Here is a 12,169-nt window from a genome sequence, read left to right on the forward strand (position 1 = left end):
TCTCAAGGTCTGTGATCCCCCGTGAGTTTATTCTTGTGCATGGAGTGATGTAGGGGTCTTGCTTCATTTTTCTGCAGGTAGATATCCATTTTTTCCAGCACAATTTATAGAAGATGGCATCTGCTTCCCACTTAATATTTTTTGGGTCCTAATCAAAGATCAGTTGCCTGTATGCTGATGTTTTTATTTCTGGGTCTTCAGCTCTTTTCCATTGATCTGAGTATCTGTCATTATGCCAATACCACACTGTTTTGACTACTGCAAGCCATTTTATCTTGATCAGGCAGCAATCATGCTACGGCCTGATTGATAGACTATCCTCCTCCTCTACCGTTTATCAAGTTGTCACAAAATTCTGTTGTAACTACGTCAATATTTACTAACACCATGATTCAAATTCATCAATTTTTCTCTGCTCTTTTTTCATTGTCCAGGTAACATTCACATAAAGCCATTGAATGTACCAGGGCTTCAGTCAGGCACACTTTGGTCATCAAAGTGGCGCATTTGCTCTTTAGTATTAAAGAGGTCTTGTGCAACAGACTTGTCCAATCCAATAAATTGTTTGATTTGTTGATTACTGCTTCCTTGAATTGTTGATTCTGGATACATGTTAAATAAAATCCTTGACAAGATCAATCGTTCCTCCATTTGTCAGTGCTATCTATTGGTTCAGTTGTGATGATCTCTGCATTCTTTGCATTGAGGTATAAGCCCTACTGAAGGTGGTTTCTAATTTTCAACAGCAAGTTCCTAAAAATCTTCCTTGCTTATAGCATGCAAGGTTGTCTCATTAGCATACTTCAAGTTATTATTGAGCCTTACTCAAATCCTGCTGCCTCATTCTCCTTTATGTAGACCAGGTTTTCTTACTTGCTTAGCATACAGATTGAATAAGTATACAGAAAACATACCTTCTTGAAGCACACCATTTCTGATTTTAAATCATAAAATATCTCCATTACAGTACTGATGAATTGTCCTTGTTTTTCTAAATGTGTGTGTGTGTCTTTGTAAAGGGATTCTGTTGGACTCGTTGAATGATTTTTTTCTATCTAAATTGATATGAAGGGGTGGTTCTATTCCTTTGTTCCATTATTGTGATATATGAAGCTTATTAGCAATTCTATGTTACATTTATAATAAAATCCTACCTGGTCATACATAAAATGTTCTTAACATGCTATTGTATTTGATTGTCTACTATGTTGTAAAGTATTTTCAGATTTATATTCATAATGGATGTGTTCTTTGAAATAGCCATCGCATGGCTCTAATGGTCAACTATACACTAACAACTTCCAACTTTATGTTTGAAGAAAGGAACTCTCTGTTATTTCACACTTGTCCAGTTCACTTTATAGCTCCAAGGGGATACCTATTAGACACATCTGATCAACATATCCCTAAGTACAACCTTGATATTAATGCTTTACCCACAGACACAATACTGGCAACTCCATTTGTTTAGGTGAAAATTAGAGGAAAATAGTTCCTTGCCATGAAACATTTTCTTTGACTTGTTCTGATGAGTTAGAATTGACTCAGTGCAATGAACTTGTTTTTGTTTTTGTTTTTTTTAATTTATTTAAACTCCCTCAAAAATATTTTCCCCATGATTTTATCTTTTTAAAAAAAATTTAATCATTCGGGGCCTCATACAACTCTTACCACAATCTATGCATACATGCATTGTGTCAAGAACATTTGTACATTTGTTGCCTTCATCATTCTCAAAACATTTGCTTTCAACTTGAACACTTGGTATCATCTCCCCATTTATCTCCTCCCTCCCCACTCCCCTCTCCATCATGAACCCTTGATAATTTATAAATTATTATTTCTTGTCACATCTTACACTGTCTGATGTCTCCCTTCAGCCACTTTTTCGTTGTCCATCCCCCAGGGAGGAGGTTACATTTAGATCCTTGTATCACCACCCTCACCACTGGTCCTGATGGGATCATTTGCCCTGGATTGCCTGTGTTTCCAGTTCCTGATCTATACCAGTGTACATCCTCTGGTCTAGCCAGATTTGTAAGATAGAATTGGGATCATGATAGTTGGTGGGGAGGAACGGGGTGATGAAGCATTTAGGAACTAGAGGAAAGTTGAATGTTTCATCGTTGCTGCACTCTACCCTGACTGGCTCATCTCCTCCCTGTGACCCTTCTTTAAGGTGATCTTCAGTTGCCTACAGATGGGCTTTGGGCCCCCACTCTGCACTCCTCCTCATTCACAATGATGTGATTTTTTTTTGTTCTTTGACGCCTAATACCTTATCCCTTCCACACTTCATGATCACACAGCCTGGTGTGCTCCTTCCATGTGGGTTTTTTGCTTCTGATCTATGTGGCCGCTAGTTTATATTCTAGCCATTAAAACCCCAGATGCTATTTCTTTTAATAGGCGGGCACCATCAGCTTTCTTCGCCACATTTGCTTATGTACCCACTTGGTCTTCGGCGACCATGTCGAGAAGGTGAGCATCATGAATGCCAGCTTAATACAACAAAGTTTTCTTGCATTGAGGGAGCACTTGAGTGGAGGCCCAATGTCAGTCTGCTACCTTAACACTAAACCTATAAATATATGCTCATAGATCTATTTCCCCATCATCATATATACATGTATTTACATATGTGCATGCCTTTATTTAGAACTCTGTAAACGCCCTTTGCGTCCTAGTTCTTTCCTCTATTTCCTTTTCCTTTTCTGCTGTCTCACAAACATGCTGAGCTTTCATTTGGATTTCATTAATTCCTCTTGGTTGTATTACCTTTGGTCATGCCCTACCAGGCCTCCTACACCCTCCTCACCATCGATTCCATCACTTGTTGTTCCCTTGTCCCTGGGTTTGTTAACACTACTTCCTTTTTCTTCACCTTCCCCTCTCCCATGTTCCCCTGCATCCCATTGTTTTCTGCTCCAGATTGTTCATCCACCTATATTATTTAGACAGACCTGTGGAGATAATAACATGCACGAAAACAAGACAGAAAAAACAAAGCAACAAAGGAAAACAAAACAACAACAACAAAAATTCAAGACAAAACAACAACAAAGAAAAACCTGTAGATAGTACGTGGACTGTTTGTTGTCCTTAGGAATGTTCTCCAGTTTAGTATGTTGGGGCACTAAGCCCTGGCCCCAAGTCTATTTTTGGTATTCCTTGTGGACTTCATTGCTCTGTTCCCCTTGCTCTTCTGTTTCATACCCTTAGTGTTTTACCTCTGTGTATTGGGATCAGATCGGGCACAATTCCCACACTGTGTCACCAGGGTTGTCCCCTGTAGGGTTATGGGTCAGTGAGGAATGCCGTGTCTCATAGTGGGGCCGGCCATATGGTTTTCTTTGTGGATTTGCTGCTATGGGTGGAATATCATCCTCAAGCCTGCGTGGTCAGGATGTGCTCCACTCACTCTTCCTCCCCCTTCATTTACTCCCATGTGCTCTGATAAGACATGTCCTTTTCCCTGAGCTGCAGCTTAAGTGCTGTCCTCTGAAATAAATTCTTTTGTGGGGAGGGGCAAGTGTCCATGTAGTTGGGATTTGGGCCAGCCACTTAGAACTCTCCACTGGTTCCCTACTCCATAAAAACTTTGTTTTTACAAAACAGTTATAGCCACAATCTCACCAAAACTCATCACCTCCACAGCTGTCACCCTTTTCCAAGCCACCATTTTCTTAGAATGATTATACAATCATATTGCCTGGTTACATTCAACTTCTTTTGACATCAGGAGATTTTTTATTATAATCTGCCCAATATTACATTTTGGTCTTTACTATTCTCAGAGAAATGTTCCATTATAATTTTGCTGGCTTCTGTGTGATCTGAATGTTTTCTGTATTTTGCATTGGTTGTAGTTATAATTGATTTTCTTTGTATTATTGCGACACCAATGATCTACATAAAACCCACTCCCTGTGGTATGGACAAAAGTAAAGTGGGTGAAGGGAGAACTTGGTGAGTGTAAGACATGAAAAATAATAATAATTTATAAATTATGAAGGTTCATGGATGTGGAAGGGTGGGGGAGGTTGGGAAAAAAAGGAGAAGCTGATCCCAAGGGCTCAAGTAGAAAGCAAATATTTTGACAATGATGATGGCAACAAATGTACAAATGTGCTTAACACAATGGATGGATGGATGTGTTGTGATAAGTTGTCAGAGCCCCCAATAAAATTAGTTTTTTTTAAATCATAATGTATATATTTTATTTGAATGTCAATATTTTCCCCCTTTCTTTTTTTTTAATTAAGTTCTCACACTTTCTTATCAATAGGTTCACATTGACCTTCATTAATCACCACGCCTGTAATCCTGAATTCTACTTCCTGATTCCCCTGCTTAGTACTATTGGAAATACCATATATCCAGGCACCAAAGCAGCTAGAAACTTGGATTATTTCTCCCATGGAGGCTTTTCAAAAACATGCAGATGTTAGGTACACCAATTTATGGTTATTTTTTCCTTTTTTTAATAATACCTACAAATCATAGCTTGTTTTTTTATGCTTTAGTTGTTTCTGTAGTTCCTAAGACAAATTATATTTATTGTAATTTTCTGTTATTTCAAGTATTTGCAGTGAATGGAGGTAAGCTGGCAAAGGGTGGCATCATCATGCCATCTTGTCTCAAGGTGGTTTATAAGTAATATATACATAGGAAACTATAGATTAAAATATGAATACAGAAATAGAGATACTAAAATAAATAGAGAAACACATGAAAGTAATGAACCCATTAAAGGTAAAAAGACTACAAGTGAAAACTAAATGGCAGCACCATCTTTGCCTGATAAATAATAGTTATTATCCACCTAAATCTAGGGAGAGTATGGGTAAACCTGCATGCTAACACCTAACAGTGACCTGTATCCTTTCAACTCCATTGAAAATCGAGAACCAAAGTAGTATCCTCCTTCCCTAATGTGAACAAAGTCGTAAATAGAAAATGTACACAATGAAACCTGTTAGGAAGAGATTGGGTAGTATGACTATGGAATCCAAAGATGGGAGTAACGGTTTTAAATACAGTTAGCACCGTCAGAATTAATTGCAAAGAATGCCTTAGGATATGTCCTATATAGAAGAATGAAATTTATGATTGAGGGGATATTCCAAAAGTCTTAGAGAGAAATAATTATGTTTCCATTTGACTACATGTACATTCATGTACCTAAATGATATTTTTGCACCTAAAGTAAGAAACAGGCTTCCTAGCAACGTTGGGAAGATAGAGATTCCTTCAGGTGTAATTTTAAAAAGGAGGACTGGAATGAAATTAGAGAAAATGTGTTCAAATAGACAAGGTATGTGACATGGAGTTGAGGAGAAACGGGTGAAGACAGGTGAATTGAATGCAGTTGACTTCACAGGGTCAGGAAATCAGCGATTACTAATTTCACCTTTTGAAATCTTGATCCTTAAGGATTTGCACTGCCATAGAAGCAGAATGAAAGTAAAGTGTTGAATTAATGAGGACGCCCCCTTACTTAAGGGTTGTGGGGAGGAGATGAGCCAGTCATGGTGCAGGGTAGCAACGTTGAAACATATAACTTTCCTCTAGTTCTTAAATGCTTCCTCCCCCACCCACCCACCCACTATCATGATCCCAATTCTACCTTACAAACCTGGCTAGACCAGAGGATGTACGTTGATACAGATAGAAACTAGAAACACAGGGAATCTAGGACAGACGACCCCTCCAGGACCAGTGATGAGAGTGGCGATGCATGCAGGGTAGAGGGAACGTGGGGTGGAAAGGGGGGAACCGATGAAAAGAATCTACGTATAGCCTCCTCCATGGGGAATGGACAGCAGTGAAGAGGGCGCTGGGAGATGTCAGACAGTGTAACATATGACAAAATAATAATAATTGATGAATTATGAAAGATTCATGAGGGAGGGGGGAGTGGAGAGGGAGGGGGAAAACAAGGAGCCTATATTAAGGGCTTAAGTAGAAGGCAAATGTTTTGAGAATGATGATGGCAACAAAGGTACATATGTACTTGACACATGCATGTATGTATGAATTGTACAAGCCCCCCCAAAATGATTTTTTAAAAAGAGTTCTATGAACCCCCAATAAAATGAGTTTTTAAATTATAATGTACATTTTATTTGAATATAGAGATTTTCCCCTTCTTTTTTTCTTGAAATTATGTTCTTACTCTTTCTTTTTTTCTGATTAAAAAATAATTTTATTGGCATATACTTAACAATTCATACAATTTAACTGTTCAATCATATTAAGATTTGTGCAATCACCAGCACATTTTCAGAACATTTCCTTCTCAAACTCATTGTTCGAGCCCCACCTCCCCACATTCTCCCCTGCCATGCCCCCTATATAGTTACTGTCTCTAGATCTAGTTATCCTGGATTTCATATATAGAAAATCATACAAACCAAAATACAACCATACAAAACCATACAAAACAAACACCCAACATTAATGACTAGACAAAACATAGAAAAACCTCAATCAAAGAGAAAACAGAAAATATAAAAAATGAAAATGACTTTAAAATGGGTCAAAAGGGAGATCAAATGATAGGGTATTATATTTTCGCCTAACTACATCTGCCACAATCAACTTTACAATGCTTTCTGTCTGATAGCAAGGCAAGTCACATCCCTTGACTATGGTCTGATGGGATTCACTGCAGACTTCAACCATGTGATTTGGGGCTTCCACTGTCATCCATAGCTTTCTGCACAAGTGTTCGCAATTTAAGTTCTGATACTAGTTCCTCCTTGGGATTTGGATTTTATTATTTGTAATTCATGGATCACACCGGCTTCACCAGCCATTCTGAAGGAGAAACATATGGCAGTCTACCGAAGTCAAGCTTCACAGTCTTGAGAGCCAAAATCAAGTCCAGGACCGTGGCTTTGGGTGAAGCGGGGAGCGGGCAACAGGCTTTCTTCCCCCTTGGAGGTTACTCAGGCCCGTTAGAAGCTGTCATTCCTTCTCTTGGTTTCAGTTAATGGCAGCTTCTGTTCTCTATGAGTCGAAACCTACTCGACGGCAGTGAGCTTCTAGGATGAGTTGTTGTTAGGTTCCATTGAATCAATTTTAGACTCATAGCAGTTCTTAAAAACTTCCTCCCCCCAACTACCATGACCCCAATTCTACCTTGCAAACCTGGTTAGACCAGAGGATGCACAGCGGTACAGATGGGAACTGGAAACGTGGGGAATCTAGGACAGATGAACCCCTCAGGACCAGCGGAGACAGTGACTATACAAGGAGGGAAAGGGGGGTAGAAAGGGGGAATTGATCACAGGGATCTACATATAACCTCCTCTCTGGGGGATGGGCAACAGAAGGGTGGGTGAAGGGAGACAACGGGCAGTTTAAGATAAGATATAATAATAATTTATAAATTATTAAGGGTTCATGAGGGAGGGGGAGTGGGGAGGAAGAGGGAGGGGAAAAAAGGAAAATGAGTTAATTCCAGGAACCCAAGAGGAAAGCAAATTTTGAGAATGATGAGGGCAACAAATATATAAGTGTGCTTTACACAATTGATCTGTGTATGGTGATGAATTGTATGAGCCCCAATAAAATGATTAAAATAATAATAACAACAAAATATTAAGTTATTGCTTCTGAACATACTCTCCATCTGAGATGATGTTTCTATCTCTCTAATTCTTCCCTGAAAAATTCTACACTGTTGTGGTTACACGATTTCAAAACAGTCTAAAAACGCTTATGGAGCAGTCTTACAGTATCACTCTTATCAACAGGTTTACAACAACTTTCACCAATCACCACTCCTCTAATCCTGAATTCCATTTCCTGATTCCCCTGATTAGTACTATTGGGAACATCATATATCCAGCCACCAAACCAGCCAGAAACTTGAATTATTTCTCCCTTGGAGGCTTTTCTAAAATTTGCAGCTGTTATGTGGACCACTTTATGGTTAGTTTTTTCTTTTGTAAATTGTATGTACAAATCATAGCTTGTTTTTTTATGCTTCAGGTGTTTTTGTAGTATCTTAAACAAGTTATAGTTTATTCTAATTTATCTGTTATTTCAAGTATTTGAAGTGAATCCAGGTAAGCTGGCAAAGAGTGGCATCATCATGCCATCTTGTGTCAAGGTGGATTATAAGTAATATATACATAGAAAATGGTAGATTAAAACATGTATACAGAAATAGAGATGCTTACATAAATATAGGAACACATGAAAGAAATGAACTCATAAAAGGTAAAAACAGTAAAAGTGAAAACTAAATGGCAGCACCATTTTTGCCTATTAAATAATAGCTAATATCTACTTAAATCTAGTGAGAGTACGGGTAAACCTGCATGCTAACACCTAACAATGACCCTGCATCCTCTCAAATCCATTCAAAAGCAAGGCCAAAATATTATCCTCCTTCCCTAATGTGAATAAAGTCATAAATAGAAAATGTACACTATGGAATCCATAGAACTTGTAAATTCAGTTATAACACTTGTAAATTCAGTTATCACCTTTAGAATTGATTTCAAAGAATAGCTTAGAATATGTCCAATGTAGAAGAATGAAGGTTAAAATTCAAGGGATATTCCAAATGTCTTAGAGACGAATAACTATGTTTCCATTTGACTACAGGTACATTCATATTCATAAATTATATTTTTGCACCTACAGTAAGAAACAGGCTTAGTAGCATCTTTGGGAAGATAGAGTTGCCTTCAGGTGTAATATTTAAGGAAGTCTGGAATGAAATTAGACATAATGTGTTCACATATAGAAGGTATGTGAAATGGAGGTGACGAGAAACAGGAGAAGACAGGTGAATGGCATGCAGCTGGCTTCACAGGGTCAGGAAATCAGTGATGACTAATTTCACTTTTTGAAGTCTATTCTTTAAGGATTTGCACTGCCATAGAAGCAGAATTAAAGTGTTGGATTAATGAGGAGCTTTGGATATCCCCCAGAGATATGACACTTCATTTGGTGTGCCTGTGACCCCCTCACTCAACAGTCCTCTCCCAATAGAGAAGCGTTACACCGGAGAATTCTAACAAAGTTGGTCCTCAGGCCCATGACCCTGGTCCCTCACTCAGTTTCTCAACATTTCCTGAGGGTACATCTTCTACAGCCAGCCAAGATGTCAAGGCTTATTCCTCAATGACGCAAACCAGATAAACTAATATCCTAGAGTTGTTTGGGAATGAGGACAGATGTTTCACCACAATTTCATTCAGGAGAAACTGAATAGAGTATGTGTTTGAAATTATTTGAATCAAGTCTGCCAAAAATTCCTATCTTCCAACGTATTGACAAATTTCCTTATAGTTTTGCAACAAGACCAGGGAACTCATCTCTACATTATCCGTCCGTCTTTACGTTATCTTTACAAAGGCAACGGTCATTTCCTCCTACGCAGAGATCTGCTTCTTCCCGTTGAGATTGCTGTGAAAGTGGCTGACATTTGCTTCCATTGTGGGGACAGGGAAAGATCAAAATGATCAGTTTCACTTGATGTTCATATCCCTGGTTCTTAAACAATGTTTTATTTGCTTTGATGTCTGGCATTCATCACTGGAGAATTTGGAGCCTAAGACAGAATCATCAGGTCTGTATGATTCAATTTAAAGTAGCCAAGTGTTTAATGGTCATAACAGCACAGAGAGTGTAATTAGAGAGGGGGAGAAAGCATGAACTCCTCCTCATCACTGCTTAAATAAGCATTTACACAAGGCTGTAGCAGCTTCAGACCTTTTTAAAACAATCCCATAATGTGTCTACAAAAGACTCCTCCTCTGTATTTCTCTGAAATTCCTCTCTTTCCTTTACCTCAGATGTGTTCTCTCGGTGCTGTTGCTACTAATGGTCCAGGCATAACATATGTAATTGCCTTGTGACTCCGTCTTTTCCATGAGACATATCAACAACATGAAATCCAGAAACCAAACAAGTGTTTCAGAATTCCTTCTCCTAGCACTGACAGAAGACCCAGAAATGCAGCCCATCCTCTTGAGCCTGTTTCTGTCCATATACCTGGTCACTGTCCTGGGAAACTTGCTCATTGTGTTAGCTGTCACCTCTGACTCCCACCTCCATACCCCCATGTACTTCTTTCTTGCCAATCTCTCCTTTACTGACATCTGCTTCAGCACAACCACCATCCCAAAGATGTTGGTGAACCTCCAAGCACAGAATCAGAGCATCACTTACTCAGGCTGCCTCACTCAGGCCTGCTTTGTCCTGGTTTTTGCTGCTTTGGAAAATTTTCTCCTTCTAGCAATGGCCTATGACCGCTATGTGGCCATCTGTCACCCACTGATGTACATGGTCATCATGAACCCACGTCTTTGTAGACTGCTGCTTCTACTCGCTTTGCTCATTAGCAGTGTGGATGCCTTGCTCCACAGTCTCATGGCATTGCGCTTATCTTTCTGCACAGACCCTGAAATCCCCTACTTCTTTTGTGAGGTTATTCAGGTCATCAAGGTGGCCTCTTCTGACACCCTCCTTAATAATATATGTATATATTTTGCAGCTAACATATTGGCTGGTGTTCCTCTCTTTGGAATAATTTTCTCTTATACAAAAATCGTCTCCTCCGTTTTGAGGATGCCATCAGCAGGGGGAAAATACAAGGCTTTTTCTACCTGTGGGTCTCACCTCTCAGTAGTTTTCTTATTTTATGGGACAGCTTTTGGTGCTTATATTAGCACTGCATTTACACACTCATCCAGAAAGATTGCGGTTGTTTCAATGATGTACACTATGGTCACTCCCATGATGAATCCCTTTATCTATAGCCTGAGAAATAGGGACATGAAGGGGGCCTTGAAGAAAATTATCAAGAACATAATTGCTTTTCGGTGATTCTGTTATCTGCTTTGAACTTGGGTTTGAGTTTATAGATTGCAGCAAAGAAAAGGAATGCTTATAAGACAGAATGCTTAGTTCCTACATCTCCACATTTCCCTAAAAGAACTAGATAACCTACCAGGCAAGTTCCATTCAAATTGTTTTTAAACCTGACTTTGCTTCTTGGGCACTTTGCGCTCTTTGACCAATTATCCCAACTCTCTAAGGTCAGTTTCTGTAGCCAGCTTCCACAGAATCATACTGAGGCATGGTTCTTTAGTTGATCTGGGGGGAATATTCTCAGATTTTTAAAAACCCGGATAGGGTGTTTTTTAGGGTATAAAAGAGAATGTAGACAAGGCCCTGGGCATAGCTAGAGACCACCTTCAGCCTGTTCCCAAGGAGAAAGCCATGGAAACCTATTAAGATCCAATGAGAACTAGGAAGCTGAATTTTTAGGCTTCAATTTATAATTACTGGGATATAATACATGTCACTGGGAAATGAGAGTGTGTGTGTGTGTGTGTGTGTGTGTGTGTGTAAACAAACTTCAGCATCCACCAGACTCCATTTTACTGTCTTTTGTTGGTTTTATAGATTGCTCAGTAGGTCATCATTCTGTGACAACTCCATGCACAACAGGTTTGGATTATTAGCTGTCATATATTTCTTGGTTGATTTTTTTGCAAGCAGATCATGACTTTTCTTCCTTGTTTGTCTTGGTCTGAAATCTCCACTGAACCCTATTCAGCATCAGAGCAACATCTTACATGATGTGTGTTGGCCAAGAATTGAACATGCATCTCTGATTCTCCAAAGCCAGTGTCATCAAAGCCTTTAGCACTCAGTGATCATATGCAGGGTTTATGAGGTTGTCCATCTTTACCAGAGCAGATGGCCTCATTTTTCTCCTACAGGGCTGCTGGAGTATTCAACCTCAGACCTTATGGTTAGCAGTTCAATGGTTACCTAACAGCACCAATAGGACTCAACCTCTGAGTCACATCTATAACACTGCATGACCTATAAAATTGGCATACTTAGATAATTCACTAGTTTCTGATAACTGTGAAATACTTGAATCTTATCAGTGAGAACTCCAACTGTCCTAACAAGGAAGTATAAACACTGACTTTAATAAAATATGCTCAATAGATAAAGACTTTCATTAAGAAGATTTAAGAGAGGGGTGCTCAATACTTTGATCGCGATCTACTAGTTGAACACAAAAGTAGTGTGGGTAGATAGCATGTCATTAAAAAAATAGATGTAAGCCTATCATCAATCCCATCACTTAATTGATATACAGCGAAACCAATCAGATGCAAGCTTA

At 39.0% G+C, this 12,169-nt stretch overlaps 2 protein-coding genes across 2 annotated transcripts in view; one reads left to right on the forward strand and one right to left on the reverse strand.

Annotated features, from left to right (window-relative positions):
* LOC101655706 (vomeronasal type-2 receptor 116-like) overlaps window positions 1-12,169 on the reverse strand; it is a 140,768-nt gene that overhangs the window by 61,218 nt on the left and 67,381 nt on the right. The gene's annotated exons all lie outside the window — the stretch shown is intronic.
* On the forward strand, window positions 9,867-10,851 carry LOC105979678 (olfactory receptor 7G2-like). Its single transcript, XM_013007628.2, has one exon. It carries the CDS (start codon window positions 9,895-9,897, stop codon window positions 10,849-10,851), a length of 957 nt encoding a protein of 318 aa, XP_012863082.1. The 5' UTR covers window positions 9,867-9,894.

Source organism: Echinops telfairi, unplaced genomic scaffold, assembly GCF_000313985.2.
Source record: "Echinops telfairi isolate 266 unplaced genomic scaffold, ASM31398v2 ScPeMD7_7459;HRSCAF=8497, whole genome shotgun sequence".
Lineage (NCBI taxonomy): Eukaryota > Metazoa > Chordata > Mammalia > Afrosoricida > Tenrecidae > Echinops > Echinops telfairi.